Consider the following 19,712-nt stretch of genomic DNA (forward strand, 5'->3'; position numbering starts at 1 on the left):
TACCCAAAATGATGGCCCGTAGTGACTGGGCTGCAGAGTTCAGACTGTGTGACTGAACAACATACCAAGTGTGATCTATGCCATCCTCTTTAACGATAACTGCTTTATGGTCAGGTTTTTATTAGTGTGAGCACAGTATTCAGAGCGCTACAGACATCCAGATAAGTTTATTAACAAAAAAGGATACAAGTGGATGCCTCCTGGGGGTTCCACCACATAGGAGACAGCCAACGATAAGCATGGTCAGCATTTACAATTTGATGCATTGGACTACTCACAGTTCATCTCGTTGCCTCTGTGACAGCACCATGGTGGCTGTGATGTCAGGTTAACGTGATTCAGCTGTCTTCCTCTTGACAAGCAGACTAGGGATTCAGGGATCCACAATTCAACCTGCCACGAAGTGGCTTCAACTCAAAGAACAAGCAAGCTCCAGCAAGTAGACCGTATGCATTCAACAAGGAAGATTCATTCCATCTATAAAAAAAGGGGGGGGGGGAGAGGAATAGGTGTATCATTACTGCCAAAGTTGTTCATTACCATTGCATAAAATAGGTAATCTGGCCATGGGTCCAAGGGCCACCCATGTTTCTCCCTCTCCCTCCCAGGACAAGCACCATCTCCATAGGAAGGTCAGCTTGCTCTCAACTGGATATGATCAGGGTCAGTGGGACAAACCCAACGAGACACTGCCAGTTCTGCAGCTGGAGCTCCCTGATTTGTTTTCTTTTTAATGCAGGTACTGGGCACATAAGGGCCTGATTCTGATCAGGACCAGGAAAGTTGAAGCCTTCTCCCCCGTACCATTTTTTCTACCTGAAATAACACTAGGAGCAGATATCTTCCCTACGGAAAATGTCAGGAATATGACATGAGGGTGAAGGCTTAAAAAGACCCTTCCCATAGCCCTGATGGAATCAGAGGCCTCACAACACCCAATAATTGCATTTTTTAAAAAACCTGGGGGGGTCTAATAAAAAAACTCCCAGCATGCAATCTGGTTTCGTCCCATGTCAGCGTGATCCTACCATTCCTCTTCCATTTTACGTCTTATCTTTTTCCATTTGCAGACTTTTGATTTGGGTATCAGTCACTTTGGGAGACAGTTGGATGATACGCATAACATACTTTTATAAAGGAGGGAATTTCACACTAGGCAAGCATTGGTAACAAGAGTATAGCTTTTGTCATAAATATCAATTTGTCATAATGTAAATTCCAGAAACAGTCCTGTCATGTTTTTACCTTCCCTTCAAAAGCTCAAGATGGCATGTGTAGAGTTCACTTCCCTCATTTTATCCTCACAAAAAAACAAGAATTGACTGAAGGGCTGAAGTAAGATGACAGGCTTGGGACACTCTGACCCCATCTCTAATTAATCTAGGTTTTTTCTAACAGAGTTTTGATCAGACATCCCACCCTGAACCCACCTCACCGCATGCTCAACCATTCAGATTATTGCTGCATGGTAACTACAGAGTGGGCGATCAGGCGGAATCCTTTTTAAAAAATTGTCATGCATGCATAGAAGCATTTCATCCATGCACCAGTCCACTGTGATAGCTCCACAATCCCTCCGCCAAGTACTGCAGCCCCTCTCAGCCTCCTTCGCTTCGCCTCTCTTCATTAAAATACATGGGGGGGGGGGTGCAAGCATCATGCAAACATATGTGAGACTAGTCCCACTGACTTCAGTACATTTACTCTTAAGTTAATCATGGAATGCTCTCAAACAACAACTGAAGCAGAAACAGGAGAGAGGGTTTTGGGGAGGGTTTATCGCTCACAAACAACTCTCCCGATCCAGAATGTCTACTTGATTGCTTGGACATACAAGCAATGACTTGACAACGCCAAGGGCAATTATGCACTTATACGCACATCACTACCTGATTGAAAGGCGCCCCCCCCCCAAACAGACAGGAAGGTTCACACTTCCCAAACAGCTTGAGTTCACAACAGGGGAGTTCAGGCATCCAGAAATGCAGGGTGGAAGCCCTGACATCTGTAAAGACTGGACTTTTCCTGGTGCCTAATAACTCCGATTCTAAGGAGCTTTTAGGCACTGGGGAACATGGAACTGACGTGGGTTTTGACTAGAGACACCCAGTACTACAAGGGCTCTGCTAAATTTTGTGAGATATGCAGCCTCAAAGACATCTTGGCATGTTTCGTGTGAAACAAAGATCACTAGAAGAGTTATAGATTGTAGCACTGACCAAGCAGCAGGAACACTATTCACCAATTAATTTGAACTTTACCACCCAAGAACATTTTCTTTTTACAACAAACAAAAGATGGGCAACAAGAAGTTATGCCTTAAGTTTTCTCCATCTGTGTATGAAAAAGCAGCTACCCACTACTCTTCAATATTTTCAACCTATTTTCAGAGGGGCAGCCTTTCTTCGTTTGGTATCAGTCTCTGCTATTCTTACATCATTGGATCTGGTGACACATCAAGTTCTGCCAAATTGTTGTGCATGCAAATAGCCAGGAATTAGCCTGTGCCAGTCCCACTGAATCCAGCAGCTGTGGTGTTCTTCAACAGCATTCAGGCAACTTCAAGAGAACCATAGTTCAACCTTCTCAAAAAGCAATGGCACAAAAACCTACGCTGCTCATTGTTTCAATACAGAGCAACATCCCAGTAGTAAGACAGCCAAGAACAAAGGTCACTCATGGGTTTTTTAAACAGACACACATTTTATGTACCTGTACCTTAAAAAGACTATTTATTGAACTCCTCAGACAAGCTGGAATTGCTCTCACAGGTGGGATTAAATATCATAATTTGCTTCAAGGCTCAACTGGTTCAGGTCATAAATGTTTTTGGTCTGTGTATTTAGGACATGCAAGACATACAGAAACCACTGAACACTTCACAACAGGTTGCTTTTTAGTGCTTACCAGTGTAACACTATGGGGAAGGATGGAGAAAACATTTCACACTTCTGTGCCATACCACATAATTTGGCAACCTAAAATGTTCCATTAAAAAAACCCACGTCGACAAGTTTAGGCTTTGTGATTCTGAAAGTAAGTTCAAAAGTATGGAAAAACTTAAATTGTCTGAATACCCTAAAAGAAACCTAAGAATTTGTAAGATAAAGACAGTTATGCAAAACAATCATTATATAATTCCTGTGTATACTGTGGATTGTGCAATATTTTCAATCAGATGTTATAGGTACAGTTGTTTATTATGGTCTTTAGACCAGCATACAGTTTAGAAAGCATGTGTTTTTTCTGAATATGGTTCTATTTTGTCCCTATTATGCTATAACACGTATGATGATATAGGACTAGCCCAATTAGGACTATGTGAGATTGTTTCTGTCCAAACACAATTCATTAAAAATGTGTTTTCTAGACTGCAGTCACACTGACCTCTTACCGTGACTTGCTCCCACTGTCAGTTTATCTGCGACTTTTTTTTCAGATGAAAACTGATTACATGTCCCTCTTGAATTGTGCGATGAGTCAGACAGCCGCGCTGCCCAATTGGCGGTGCGGGATTTAAAAAAAAAATCATTTGCACATGCGCACAGGTTATCATGTGCATAACTGCGCACGTGCATAATTGGCAGTCGCCAGGGGGGGGGGGGGGGGGGGGGACGGACCAAATCGCACTCATTGCGAGAGGGGAGTCCAGATAGGGGAAAGTGTGGAATTGCAGTGGAAACACCCAGAAAGTACTCATTTTTCCAGGTGTAGGAAAACGTGGGAGAGAACCGGGAGCACTGAGCAAGTGAGCCCGCTTCGGGGCGGGAGGCGGATTGGCCTGTCTGATCATATGCGAGAGGGAACAGGAGTGAATCCCGATCAAAACAACCATGTGACCGCAGCCTTTTTCCAGCTTCTATTTTTCCCTGTCTTCCATATGCCAAAAATTAGGATACACGTGCTAAGGCAATACTGGGTGCTTAACAGTTTACAGAACTCACTCTCTGATATTCAGTATATTCACAATTTTGCTTGTATCTAAGACTTTATACTTTTAAATTTCTAACAAAAGCCACAAGGCAGGACGAGATGAAGCATAAGCCCTTCTGGATGCATGGCCCAGACCTCCAGTAATTTTAGAGGCAGCCAGGGCTCTTAGTTATGGCAAATCAATTCAGCTCTCTCTCTCCTTAACTAGTATCATTCAGCTGTTCTGAGGGGACAGGTGTAGCGCTCCAACAAAGAGCTCCTTCTGACACCTCCCCACAAACATTACTACAGGTGCAGCTGCTGTATAAACAGCAATAGCATCACCATGTGCTGAGTGCCAGAAGCACATCACTGCACTACTATGCAGTTGCCCATAGACAATACAGCAAGGAGTTCTGTGCATCACTAGTCCCTGGGTTCTCTGAAGTGAGGAAGTGAGCTACCACACCCAGGAAGAAGAGGCTGCTGTTAGTTATCATCTGTAGCCTTCTCATTTTAACAAAACACAGGGAAGTATATCTCCCATAATACATACATGCAAAACTCTGGAATTGCACTAGAAATCCAATGCCTGAAATGATCCATTACATTCTGGCTCTGGCTTGTGAAGATTTGGCAGCATCTGAATCTTTCTTAGAGAAAAAACGGTCACTGACTGAAGAGCATAAACTGGGACTCAAACCAAACTACTCTAGTCCAAACCAGTCCAATTTCTAACTATTTAGTACAAAGCGCAAGTTTTGTATTTTACTCTACAACTGTGAGGACTAAAAGAGAGCTCTCATCAAAAAAGCAGACTGAAAGCTCAAATTCACGATTCCCCAGAAGGATATGATGGCCTGTACATAAAGAAATAAGGCTTAAAACTCTTCTTTAACAGCTGCACCTCTTGGCTGCATGCAGGCGGCTTTTGAGGCTTCTGAAATTTAAAAAGAAGTTTATGATGGATTCAGATTCAGCTGTACTGCTTGAGCGAGGTTGTGGTTCGAACCCTCACCCATTCAGAGCTCCATAAAAAGATCATGGAAACGCTGAAGGAGATTCTCTTGCTGCTCCAGAAAAGGGGAGATTTTCTACTTATTCTGTAATGACTTCAATGCTTGTTCACAAATATGCAGGTATGAGCATGTATGACCTACCAGTCTACCAATACTGGCATTCAAGGCAGCTTACTAAGCTACAATCACTCCAATGAACCATGCCCTTTGGATTCACACTCTGTTTTTGCTACTTGGATGCTAAACAAAAATAAAGAATGATCATGTTGTGCAAGGCCAACACCTTCCATGGCAGGCAATCAGAGACCTCATCACAAGATAAGGTTAATTCACAGCACCCGATAGTCAGAAGAATGTTAGTTCTACACATAGCCATTGTATTTATGGCATATCCTTCCCCTATTGATTCAAGATCCTGGTCCTCAATGTTCTGTGACGATGCTAGATGGGCTCTTTTTGTAGCAGGAACTCCTTTACATATTAGGCCACACACCCCTAATGTAGCCAATCCTCCAAGAGCTTACAGAGCTCTTCTTACAGGAGCTACTGTAAGCTCTTGGAGGATTGGCTACATTAGGGGTGTGTCGCTTAATATGCAAATGAGTACCTGCTACAAAAAGAGCCCTAGATGCAAAATAAATAAATACGGTAAATCCTCACAACTTAAGCCAGTTTGGTGTAGTGGTTAAGTGTGCGGACTCTAATCTGGGAGAACCAGGTTTGATTCCCCACTCCTCCACTTGCACCTGCTGGATGACCTTGGGCAAGCCATAGCTCTGGCACAGCTGTTCTTGAAAAAAAGAGCAGTTTCTGTCAGAGCTCTCTCAACCCCACCTACCCCACAGGGGAAGGGAAAGGAGTTTGTAAGCCGCTCTGAGACTCCTTTGGGTAGTGAAGGGCAGGGTATAAATCCAATTTCTTCTTTTTCTGGATAGTATCTCGAAGACATTTTATTCTGAGAGCAAGCAAACAGAAAAAACAAATGCAAACTCTGGACCTTTTTGAAAAGCTATTGCGAAGCTTGCATTCCATGACAGGCCAAGCAGACACACCCAAAATGAAGGACAACATGCCAGGAAGACATGACAGCACTGATGATGGAAAGAGCTGGTATCAGGCTGCACCTTTTGCCTTCTCAAAAAAGGTGGCACTGTGGAAGCCTCCAACTGAGAATATTTTTTAAAAAAGAGAGAAATCAGCCAATTGTCTGGCAGACCAAGAGCAGAGGATACAGAAACAGAGGAATGCCAGCTCCCTTTGCCACGGTCATAAGACACAGCAGTCATAAAGAAGCTGGGGAGGAAAAACATAAGGCCTGGAGAAACAGCCATGTTAGGATGTCCCTAAAGCTGAGTGGGGTGCCTAGAAGTTGAGCTGGAAAGGATCTATCTATTACTGCTCATACGGCTACCATCTTAAGCAGAGAGTTCCTTCTGCTGAAGGCCTGCCCAGGAAAATGCAGCCAAGAACCCTGCCCTCCATATGGACTGCAGCCTCCACCCCCCAAACATTTTGTCACTATATGAAAAAAGGGCTAACAGAATCAGAATCAAGCTGCAGTCATCTCTCACATTTTAAAAGGATGACATCACATCTAAAAGGCAAACGTAAAGGAAACGCTCCAATGATAGTATTTTTCAATAAAGGATTGGGATGAAAATGCACCTTTTAAAATGGCACTTTACACAAATACACGCCTCTTCGCTTCACACTCGTGCCTAGCTGGCTTCATGCAGGTCAATTGGTGGAAAGCATTTCCACATTACAGAAGAACTGAAGGGTGCTTTTTCGTTTTAATGAGCACAGATGACTGAAGAGGGCCAAAAGAATTTTCTTGAGGCTCATAGCAAACATTCATTACTTTCACCATGAAAGAGGGTATTTTAGGGAACTCTAAGAACCCCCCCATACATTTCCTCCCCAAACTTACCTTCATGCTCTGCCCCAGTGAGTTACTGCACTAGCACACTTTAGTCTTTTGAAATGTCACACAACCAACAGGATTTGCCTGATGCGTCAATAACACCAAGGGTAAACAAGATTTCATTCGCTCTCAGCAACACTGGTGCACAGCTAACGTTTTTTGGCTATACGACAGTGTCAGTTTCAGGAGGAAGAAAGGCTCTTTTGAAAGAAAAATAAAACCATTATAGCAGTTGATCAAGGCTGCAAATAGAAGGTTGCTGAAGCTTTCTTTCTTTTTTAACAGACAGAACTGATGCTGGAGAGTGTGGTTGCCTAAAGTGGGGCAAACTCACCTCCATGCACTTGAAGCCAAACTATAGATCACCAAAAGCGGGTGTACAATTTACAATATACTGCCCACCAGCAGAAATTTGCTATTCCAGTTCCTACATATATCCCAATTCTTATTGTAGACAGCTAGCCAAATATACCGGCTGCGGTGAAACTTTTTTACTCCTCTAAGACCACCGCCAGCAGAATCCACACTCAGCGGAAACCAGTCTTTTAACCTTGAATCTGTTATTGTTCTATTAGCCTCTAAGCTTGTCTGTGTGCACACTTTATCTGCTCTTATCTCTCTATATTATAAAGCTGATTTGGGATGGCATCTCTCCTATGGGGTGGCAGGATTCGATTCACGCCAAAATCAGTTGGCCGCCTGAACTGCCACTCCAAAACTCTGCCAGTTGCTGAGTGGTCGCATGGCCTCAGTCCCGCCCACACATCCGGCGGCTAGCATGTGGCTCTCAGTGTACACACTGCTACTGAAGACAATGGCCACTACGCGGCCAGTACGCGTGGGACGCCGAGGACGACCACAGCGGTGCCGCGCCGGTCAACCAGCTGGCTATGGTATCCCCCCCGCCTTCTCAGGCCCCCACGTCACCTTTCCCCGCTCGCCAGCCACAGCGGCCGGGCAGGGAAAGACCTCCTGAGGCCCCCACGCTACCCTCTTCACCCGATCCCCCCCGCACCTGGCTTCTACGGCCGCGCAGAGGTCTCCGGGAGGGACGGGTGGCGTGGGACCTCCGGAGGCCTCCGCACCAACTTTCCCCACCCGGCCGCCAAAGTGGACCCACGGGGGAAGACTTCCGAAGCCGGCGAGCCGGAAAAGCTGCTCAGAGGCCACCCACCCCCTCCTCGCCGTCCGCCGAGGTAAGCGAGCCAGGAGGGGACCGAGGAGCCCTTTACAACCCTCTCCATGGGTTCTCCTGCCCTCATGCAGGAGCGGCTGCGCGGGAGAAGCCGCCCACAGACACACACCCCGGCCCACCCCTGCCCCGCCTGCCCCGAGCCAAGCGAGCCAGGAAGGGGCTGGGGACCCCTTTAAAGCCCTCCCCGTTGGTTCTCCTGCCCTCCCACTGAAGCAGGCAAGTGGGAGAGGCCGGCCAGACGCCCCCCTGGCCCCCTCCTGGCCCACCCGCTGAGGCAAGCGAGCCAGGAAGGGGCCGGGGAGCCCTTTAAAGCCCTCCCCGTGGTTTCTCCTGCCCTCCCGCCGGAGCGGGCGAGTGGGAGAAGCCAGCCACAGCCCGCCCCCTCCAGGCCCGCCCGCCCAGCCAAGCGAGCCGGGGAGCCCTTTGCAGCCCTCCCCGTTACTTCTCCTACCCTTCTGCCAAAGTGGGCATGCGGGAGAAGCCACCCAGAGGCCCCCCACCCACTCAACCCAGGAACAATTCCTAGGGCACGTCGCATTCCTGTCCGCGGCGGGCCTTTCTCCTAGTAACTCAGAAAATGCCTCCCATGATATGACCAATGTGTTTGTGGGGTGGGACATCTCACAATCCCACAACTTTCACTGAAATCTTGTATACTGGCTAATGAAGCAGCTGGCAGTTTGTTGATCTAGAAAACCATGGTAAGTCAAGAGCAATGTACCTAAAATAAAAATATTTCCAAATCAGGTATTCCTGTATCAAGTCTTTTGGATCAAGTGAAAATCCGATGTAGTTAACAGAGCTGATACCCAAGCACTTCATGCCAATAAATAAAAACTGGAAATATTTTCCTGTTTTTTTTTAATAAGAAGCATAATTATAATATTCTTACGCAGAACACACCATTCCTCCAGCAAAAAAGCTAGGGAGAATCCAATACTGGATGAAACATCAACAGCTGTATGTAAAGCAGAGCAAACTAGAGAATGCTTACTATTCCAATCCTCCGTGGCTGCTATCATGAAAATCTTTTTAAAACCTCATTGTTTATTGGTTATTCTTCACCTAATTTGATTGTTTAATCTCTCCCCCACAGTTTACTGGGGGAAGATGAGTTACCAACATTGTATTAAAGTACATAAAACAAAGGAGAGCTTCTCTCATGAAAGTGTCCTTTGAATACAAACCTTCCTAATAAATAATTATAGAAAGGCACAGTTGTGCCTAAATAGAATTACCATGGTGCATTAGCTGCTATTTACATGCTAATTCCAAGACAGTGATGGAGACTAAGGACCCTGACCTTTCGATCCAGTTAAAGCACACTTACTCCATGCTGCTGGCTGTCCACACATGATTAGCAGATCATCTGAATAGAACTGCCTCTCAATTCAGCTCACGGGCAAGGATGAGACCCAGATCCTTTAGTGACACAATAAAATTTAGCCAGAACTGAGAGTGTCAGCCCAGTGGCAGTCAGTGATAACCACACTTCGGCTTGACACGTCTACAATGCATAGCCATTTGGCACTAGCTCTCAACTGAACACAGTCTGCTTTGTCACACTGATAGGGTACTTACTACCAGCTAAATCCAGTATTATGAGCAATCCAAGGGAGGAACCTGTTGGGTCCCAGTCTGTTTCTGTTGTGTACACGTGTTGAACAGTTTAATGTAGTCATGGCAATAGCCATGGCATGGCATGGCAAGTAAGATAACATATGCCAGAAGACCAGACAAGGAAGCTTCTGCAAACAAAGAGAACTTCCCCTGCCCTTAATCCATCTGTGAACCACCCATGTGGACTTAAAATTCTTAGAAGCTTACTTCCAAGACTAGCTTCATGATAAACATCCTACATGTTAGGCTTATTACTTCTACAGCTATTTCTACAGCTTCACATAGATAATAAAAGAATGACTGAACTGTTTTACAGCTCAAATACATTCTTTTCCAAGGTACTGTGTAGGGGGGGGAATAACTTAAATCTTTTGAGTACTAAACAAAGAACAGTAAATATCCATCCATCATTCACAGGTGTCACCATTATAGCATCATCTCCCAGTATGAATAGACTATGGCCCCCTTTGGGATGGGCTTGCAAGAATGACCGAATTTGCACAAATCTTTAATTTTTACATCATTAGCCAAGATGTAGCTAAAGTAGGAAATCAAAAGGTAACTGGAATAACAGACAAGTTTGGCCTTGGAAAGCAAAATGAAGCAGGGCAAAGGTTAACAGAGTTTTGTCAAGAGAACACACTGGTCATAGCGAACACCCTTTTCCAACAACCTAAGAGGCGACTCTACACATGGACATCACCAGATGGGCAACACCGAAATCAGATTGACTATATAATTTGCAGTCAAAGATGGAGAAGCTCTATCCAGTCAGTAAAAACAAGACCTGGAGCTGACTGTGGCTCAGATCATGAGCTACTCATTGCAAAATTCAGACTTAAACTGAAGAAAATCGGGAAAACCACGAGGCCATTCAGGTTTGACCTAGATCGCATCCCTGATGAATATACAGTAGAGGTGAAGAATAGATTCAAGGGTCTGGATTTGATAGATAGAGTGCCTGAAGAACTATGGACAGAGGTTCGTGACATCGTACAGGAGGCAGCAATCACCACCATACCAAAGAAAAAGAAATGCAAGAAAGCAAAATGGCTTTCTGATGAGGCTTTACAAATAGCAGAGGAAAGAAGGAAAGCGAAAGGCAAAGGCGAAAAGGAAAGATTTACCCAACTGAACGCAGATTTCCAGAGAACAGCAAGGAGAGATAAGGAGGCCTTCCTGAATGAACAGTGCAAAGTAATAGAAGAAAACAATAGAATGGGAAGGACTAGAGATCTCTTCAAGAAAATTGGAGAAATCAAGGGAGCGTTCCATGCAAAGCTGGCCATGATAAAGGACAAAAACGGTAGGGACCTAACAGAAGCAGAAGAGATTAGGAAAAGATGGCAAGAATACACAGAAGAACTATACAAGAAAGACCTCGATGTCCTTGACAACCACGACGGTATAATCACTGACCTCGAGCCAGACATCCTGGAATGTGAAGTTAAATGGGCCTTAGAAAGCATTACTAACAACAAAGCTAGTGGAGGTGATGGTATCCCAGCTGAGCTATTCAAAGTCTTAGAAGAGGATGCTGTTAAAGTTCTGCACTCCATTTGCCAGCAAATTTGGAAAACGCAACAGTGGCCACAGGATTGGAAAAGATCAGTATACATTCCAATCCCAAAGAAGGGCAATGCCAAGGAATGTTCAAACTATCGCACAATTGCACTCATATCACACGCTAGCAAGGTCATGCTCAAGATCCTACAAGCTAGGCTTCAACAGTACGTGGATAGAGAACTACCAGAAGTACAAGCTGGGTTTCGAAGAGGTAGAGGAACGAGAGATCATATTGCCAACATTCGCTGGATTATGGAGAAAGCAAGAGAGTACCAGAAAAATATCTACTTCTGCTTCATTGACTATGCTAAAGCCTTTGACTGTGTGGATCACAACAAACTATGGCAGGTCCTTAAAGAGATGGGAGTACCAGACCACCTCACATGTCTCTTGAGAAACCTGTATAAGGGCCAAGAAGCGACAGTTAGAACCGGATACGGAACAACTGATTGGTTCAGCATAGGAAAAGGAGTACGACAAGGATGTATACTGTCACCTTGCTTATTTAATATATATGCAGAGTACATCATGCGAAATGCTGGCCTGGATGAATCACAAGCGGGAATTAAGATTGCTGGGGAAAAGATCAACAACCTCAGATATGCAGATGATACCACTCTAATGGCTGAAAGTGAAGAGGATCTAAAGAGCCTCTTGCTCAGAGTAAAAGAGGAGAGCGCAAAAGTGGGCTTGAAGCTCAACATCAAAAAAACTAAGATCATGGCATCCGGCCCCATCACTCCTTGGCAAATAGAAGGGGAAGTCGTGGAAGTAGTGACAGACTTCACGTTCCTGGGATCCCAGATCACCGCAGACTGTGACTGCAGCCATGAAATTAAAAGACGCCTGCTCCTTGGGAGGAAAGCGATGGCGAACCTAAACAGCATGATAAAAAGTAGAGACATCACCCTGCCAACAAAAGTCCGCATGGTCAAAGCAATGGTATTCCCAGTAGTCATGTATGGCTGCGAGAGCTGGACTATAAGGAAGGCCGAGCGCCGAAGAATAGATTCTTTTGAACTATGGTGCTGGAGAAGACTCTTGAGAGTCCCTTGGACTGCAAGAAGAACAAATCAGTCAATCCTCAAAGAAATCAACCCTGACTGTTCCCTGGAAGGCCAGATAATGAAACTGAAGCTCAAATACTTTGGCCACCAAATGAGAAGGGAGCACTCACTGGAGAAGACCCTGATGCTGGGAAAGATTGAAGGTCAAAGAAGACGGGGACGGCAAAGGATGAGATGGTTAGACAGTGTCATAGATGCAACGAACATGAAATTGAGGAAACTTCAGAGGACGGCGGAGGACAGGAGGGTTTGGCGGGATCTGGTCCACGGGGTCGCGAAGAGTCGGACTCGACTGTGCGACTGAACAACAACAAAGCCAAGATGTGCAAGATTTACAGAAGCAGCTTAATTTATATCAGTTCCAAATGAGCCACCACACTGATGGCAATGCCTGAACTTTCTGAAACTCATGACTGGCAACCCAAGGATTCACAGAGATTACCTTTATTCACCATTTTCTTTCCTGGATTAAAAAAATATATATACACATATTATTACTGTGTAAGATTATTGAAGACATTCCTAAACAGAATTTCAAATCTGAAAATTATGCTCATGGTACTTTATTAAAAGCACTTGCAGGAAAGCTTGGATGCACCTGGGCTGCTGAAACTTCATAAACCAGACCCTGGCTCTTGTGTAATGAATTATAAGAAGCCAGTTCTGGCCTTTTGCACTTTCCCCTGTGAACTCTCCTAATCAGTGTAACCTCTTCACCCTTCCCAACCAAATCTCCATTGCAGCCACTGCTGAAAAACTTTAAGGAAGCTTCGCTGGCACCATATCAGAGGATGCTTTTAAAGTCTATTCTCTTAATTAGCCAGTAACCAGACTTTAGCATAAGTGTTGGAAGGAGCAGCTGCCTGACACTACCAACATTCAGGGACTTTAATATAAGAAATGTGTACCAATCAATATCTATCACTAGTCTTTATCATTCTGAAGATATCTCTAATAAAGAATCAACTTAAAACTTTCTTGCCCCAATGAGGTCCCAGCACAGCTTACAACAGCATTCACCCCATCTCTAGGGTCCACCTCCATCTCTATTCCATTGTCACAACCCACCATGCTCTGGGTGAGGGGAGTTAGGCTGAAATGGACAACGACGATTGACCCAAGGTCACCCAGCCACCTAGCATGGAAGAGTGGAGATTCAAACCTGGGTCAACACTCCAAGCATTACACTGTTTTGGCTTTCTGTCCTATGCTCAGAAAAGGAAAAAGAAAGTGAGCACTATTTCTGATCTCAGCATATTGTTTTAGTTACATACATACATACTTAGACCTTTATTGGCATAACACAGCAGCAAAGAGGACAATGAAACAAATAGAAAATAAATAGCACGAAGTAATAGATTATAACAATTTACACCAAGCTGCACCAACAAGGAATCATTTTTATAAACGTCCCAGAAATAATAAACTCAGTTGAGAATATAGCAATTCTAAAAAATACAAGGGGGTTAAGGCTTGTATGCCCTTACCCTAAGCTTCCAAACATAGGCTAAGAATTCGGCAACAGACAAGGTAATTGCCGGGAACTTATCAGACAATAAAATTTTAAGGTCATTGTCAGTCGGGTTCCTTGTGGTAGGTAAGTGGGGACTAATTAGATAGCTACGCATAGTAGAATATTGAGGACAACGTAGAAGGATATGAGCAACTGAATCAGGTTCACTATAGAGGCAATTGCAGGTTCTGTCCCTATATGGGATACCCCTATATCTGCCTAAAACAACAGCTGAGGGGAAAAGATTGAATCTCGCTAGCATAAAAACCTGCCGATAAAGTGGGATTGTTAGATTAGAGATGTACAGAGTAATAGAGGCTGGGGGGGGGGGGGGTCAAGGGGGCGTTATGCGTTAGCATTTTTCCTATGTTGGAAATTCATTCTTTTTTCTACAGAAACTGAAAGTTCCAGCATGCAGTCTGGGAGCATTCCCAGACTCTTCTGACCACAATTCTCAAGTGGAAGAGGTGGCTAGGAGTGCTTTTTACCTGCTCAGGCTGGTTCACATTCTGTGGGAAAAGTAGACCTAACCAGTCTACCTATTCCTATGCAACATCCAGATTGGACTAATGCACAGTGTAGCCTTTGAAGACAATCCAGAAACTTTACCTGCTGCAGAATGCTGCACATATACCAATTTTACATCTACTGCATTCGTTCCCAGAGTGTTTCTTGATACAATACAAAATGAAGGACCAAAACCTTTAGTCCTAAACCATTTAAAGTTTTTTAAACACCAAGACTACTTATTCTCATATATTCCTGCCTGCACCCCTGTACTCCAAGCGGATCCAGTTGCAGGAACCCATAACAACAGAGATGTGTTTGCTGGAGCCCCACACATAGGCCTTCTTCAGCTGCTAAGAACTCCCTGCCCCATGAGCTACAGCTGGCCCCCTTATTTCAGGCATTCCAAAAGCAGTTGCACATTTTAACCCAGAAACATTTTTTAAATGGAAATCCTTTTTTTTTTTAACTGTGGCTTGTTTTCTGATCACTTCAAGGTGTCGCTTGTTTCTTGATTACTCTAATTATGGTTACACAGTATTGTGCTGATCTGTGGCTGGTTGTGCTGGAAAGGTGGCAAAGAGCCTAAATAAATCCCTGTATCCAACTAATAAAGCACCATTTCGAAGTTCTTCAACTGACAGATGCCCCACGTATTCCTAGCCAAGTTTCAGCACACACTTTAGATCTTTACCCCATGCTATGCTTAAGGCTCAGGACTATTAACAATGCACAAACTAGAAAGCATAAAAACAGCAAGATCAAAGCTTCCATAAGACAGCCTACTCAATGCCAGCCTGAGCTTGATCATTAAATGCCCATCTCACAATTCTTCTAGAAGACGTTTAAGCTTTATTATCCAAGGAAAAACATCCTACAACAGAGCAGCAACCTTTGTATGCTCCTCTGAACTTGGCCAGTGGATGACATTATCAAGAGGGCATTCCCTCCGATTCAAGAGCTCATAATGGGTCACAGAAAAGGCACCCTTTAGGGGAAAAGAGTAATTCATAATCATACCTTTGAGATGTCAGACAAATACCATTTTATTCTCTTGAACCTTTGACAGAATATAACTGTGGGCCTGCCCAGGGTTTTTCATGGATTTACTATACACTGCTCATAGCACTAGTGTTCTTGATTTTAGAATTTAAGCCATTTATGCTTTTTTTATTCTTATATTTTAACTTTCATGTGTCAGCCACCTTAGAAGACAGGGGCGAAAAAGCACGATATAAGAGTAAAACGGAACTGTCCCGCCGGGCTTCCATCTTTGGCCTCCCCTACTGAAACTGCTGACCTTATGATCAGCTTAAACTGAGCAAAGCAACATGAACCTTGATTGAGATCCCTATTACTGTTTTAAATTATTATTTTAATTATTTTAACTATTGTTACTGAGATCTTGTGACTTGTAACCCACCCTGAGCCTGCTCGCAGGGAGGGTGGGATAAAAATCAAATTAAATAAATAAATTTAACAACATCTTAAATTTATTTATGTTTGATTTTTCCCCACCCTCCCCACCATAGCAGGCTCAGGGCGCCTTACAACAGAGGTTATAAATAAAGCAACTATATAAATATCAGTATAAAATACACAGCATAGTTATTAAAACAATTAACATAACAATGGCGGTACAGCTATGGTAAAGTGTTACCATCTAGCTGTCTGTTATCACAGTAAGCATCTCCCACTAGAATAGTAATGATTTACCAACAAGGCATCCAAGGAATACCATTGCTATAAACACTGCCAGCTACACTGGCATGACCTTAAGCCTCTAGTTTTGACAGCAACCTCTACAACAGACTAGCAACACAGGACAAGCCAAGTACAAAGCATCACTCCAGTTATCCCAGCACAAGCTACACCTACTTTACTTTTAATAAATAAGGGGAATAGAATCCCACTGTCCTATCAAAAATTATGGCAGTGCCCTGATCTGGATAGCCCAGGCCAGCCCAATCTCATCAGATCTCAGAAGCTAAGCAGGGTCAACTCTGGCAAGCAATGTTCCCTCTAAGCTGCGGAATCTTGTGAGCAAAAATTCTACTTTGTGAGCTGCTGGCATTAAAGTTGTGAGCGAGCGATTTGGGTGCTACATGAAGTAGTTTGCTCTGGAGCCATCTTCCCTGAGCAAAGGCAAAAATGTGTGATCCGGAGGCTAAAAAACTGTGAGCTAGCTCACACTAACTCAGCTTAGAGGGAACACTGCTGGCAAGTACTTGGATGGGAGACCTTAGAATACCAGAGGCAGGAGGTGGGGGCAGGCTTTATTCAGCCACCTCTCTGAATATCCTCCAGGCCCCCAGTAGGGGTCAGTCACCAGAGGTTGCCATGACTTCCAGGTGCGCACACACTCACATGCACACACATACATGCACACTTATAAATACAAAAAAAGGTGACAGCAAGATTGTAACTTGATGCTGTCAGATCAAAACTGGTCAGAAATCTGGAGATTGAATATCTTTTCTTCTTGGATAATATGTGTAAGGGTCCAAACATTTAAAGAAGCTATCATACATCTCTGGGCCATACTGACCGTGATGTTGGAAAAAGTGTGGAGAGAGAGGGACACATGTGCATTGCTGGTGGCAATGTGTGAGAATCAAAAAATTCTGGTGATTGGCATTGGACAAAGTACATTTAATTACTGGGTATTGTTGTGCTTTTGATACCCGAGATATTGTTTTTAAATCATTGGTTGGATCATTCAGTTCCTCAAATTTGGAAAAAACTGATTGGTATCCTTTTAGTAACAGCGAAACCATCAATAGCCACAACTTGGATATGTTCAGATGCACCTACACAGAGCCAGTTTGGTGTAGTAGTTAAGTGTACGGACTCTAATCTGGGAGAACCGGGTTTGATTCCCCACTCCTCCACTTGCACCTGGCTGGATGGCCTTGGGCAAGCCGTAGCTCTGATAAGAGCTGTTCTTGAAAAAGAACAGTTTCTGTCAAGAGCTCGCTGAGCCCCGCCTACCTCACAGGGTGTCTGTTGTGGGGAGGGGAAGGGGAAGGAGTTTGTAAGCCGCTCTGAGACCCCTTTGGGTAGTGAAGGGCCATGGGGTATAAATCCAATCTCTTCTTCTTCTTCTACACTTGCTTTGTGGCATCAAAAGTTATGGGAAATGAATATAATGGACAAAATTACTTATCAAGTGAAACAATACGAATCTCATCCCTCTTGTTCTGATTTTGTTGAAGTTTGGCCCATTGTGTTATGCAGAATAGGGCTAATTAAGACATCCCATATTTTGACATAAAATTCACATCAAACCAAAATATCAGCAATCGATTCTGGTTCCCTTCTACTGCATGGGCAAATTCTTTCACGGGAAGGCAGGTTCACAAATCTCCCATGAAGAATCTCTGACGGGAAGACACTGAATCATGCAAGCATAAAGGCACGACATCATTGAGGGGCTGAAAGCTGTGTAAAATAGGCTGCTGGAAGCCCCTGTCTCGATATCATAGTAAACTGTGGAAGGGAACAAATTTTACCTGCAAGAGACCAGAGAGTTTGTTTCTCAGTGTCAAGGAATCTCTGTTTCAGGGATCTAAATACTTGAAGTTCATCTAACATAAAAAGGGAGTACAGAGATTACCAATTTACTGTATTTTCCTTGAGACTGAATGAGGCCAGTTAGATGAAAATGAATCCAACAGCATCAGGGAGATAAGGCATAGCCAAAGTTTCCATGTCGAAAGCCAAGCTCTAGTCATAAGAAGACCCTGCCCTGTCTCCAGGCACATACATGGCTGCATAACTTACACAATTTGGGACACACCACAATATGCTCAACATGTGAAATAAACAAGCTGATCCACAAAGGGATACCATAAAGTAACTGGGATACAACTTTGGCATTCTAAAGGCTGTGTACCTAACATATGGTATCCAACTATGTTTCTAACTGATTTGTGCTGGTTATGTACCAAAATAAACTTAACTAAATTTCAGCTTTGGCACTGAAAACTCTCACAACTGCAGGAACAAACTGGTTATTCGTCACATTAAAAAACCTAGCGATTGCAGACAGACTGCTTTTGGCCAAATTTAATGCTTGTGTCTGCTGGGCCGTCCAGTTGTTATACTGGAAGAGGATTCCCAAGTATTTAAAATATTTGACTTCCTCTATTGGTTGGCACCTCCAGGACCTTGAAAATTTTGATTTTTCAAAGTTAACAAATAGGTTGGTCTACAGTAGGATGTTAAAAGTGGGATGCACTTGAGACCTTTTTGGAGTGTGGGATAATACAACAGCATCATCCGCATACAATAGTAAACTGCTTAAGGGCCCAGTTTAGGAACGTGGCCATCAACCGACCATAAGGTAGAATCTAGGTCATTCAAAAATAGATTGAATAAATAGGGAACCAAGATGCAACCTCGCTTTACTCCACAATTTATGGGGATCTTAGATGTTAACAGACCTAAGTTCCTGTGTCTAACCTGACAGCTGGTGGAGGAATAGAATTTCCGAATAAGAAAAAGTAGCCGAAAATCAGCATGGCTTCTGAAAAGGGAAGTCCTGCCTCGCCAACCTTTTAGAGTTCTCCGAGAAAGTGAACAAGCGCGTAGACAATGGAGACCCCGGTAGACATTATATACTTGGGATTTTCAAAAGGCTTTTGACAAGGTAACTCACCAAAGACTCCTGCGTAAACTTAGCACTCATGGGATAAGAGGATGGGTTCTCTTACAGATTAAAAACTGGCTAAATAACAGGAAGCAAAGAGTAGGAATTAATGGACAGTTCTCACAATGGGGGTCCCCACAAGGATCAGTATTGGGGCCAGTACTATTTAATTTTGGTGGAGCTGCGGTGGCTCAAGTGGTTAAGACGCTAAACTGCAGGCTGTGGAAGGTCAGTAGTTCAGCGGTTCAAGACCCAGGTGCCGCATGACGGAGTGAGCTCCCGTCTCTAGTTCCAGCTCCTGCCAACCTAGCAGTTCGAAAGCAAGAAATTGCAAGTAGATAAATAGGTACCGCTTCGGTGGGAAGGTGACAGCGTTCCGTGCGCCTTGGTGTTTAGTCATGCCGGCCACATGACCACGGAAACGTCTTCGGACAGCGCTGGCTCTTCGGCTTTGAAACGGAGATGAGCACCGCAACCCTAGAGTCGGACTCGACTGGCTTTCGAGCAAGGGAACCTTTACCTTTACCTTTTTACTATTTAATTTATTCATAAAGGATCTGGAACCAGGCGTGAATAGTGTTGTGGACAAGTTTGCAGATGACACAAATGATTCAGGATAAAAACAAAGACTGACTATGAAGAGCTCCAAGAGCACCTCCACAAACCGGGTGAGTGGGCGACAATGTGGCAAATGAAGTTCAGTGTTGATAAGCGTAAGGTGATGCACATCCTAACTTC

General features: G+C 44.0%; 1 protein-coding gene across 1 annotated transcript in view; it reads right to left on the minus strand.

Annotated features, from left to right (window-relative positions):
* PAFAH1B1 (platelet activating factor acetylhydrolase 1b regulatory subunit 1) overlaps positions 1 to 19,712 on the minus strand; it is a 112,789-nt gene that overhangs the window by 68,744 nt on the left and 24,333 nt on the right. Inside the window, exon 2 of the mRNA XM_015418889.1 lies at positions 279 to 477. Coding sequence (XP_015274375.1) covers positions 279 to 310 — 32 coding nt within the window. The 5' untranslated portion in view covers positions 311 to 477. The remainder of the gene's footprint in view (positions 1 to 278; positions 478 to 19,712) is intronic.

The sequence above is a fragment of the Gekko japonicus genome, unplaced genomic scaffold (assembly GCF_001447785.1).
Source record: "Gekko japonicus isolate JY-2015 unplaced genomic scaffold, Gekko_japonicus_V1.1 scaffold1911, whole genome shotgun sequence".
NCBI lineage: Eukaryota > Metazoa > Chordata > Lepidosauria > Squamata > Gekkonidae > Gekko > Gekko japonicus.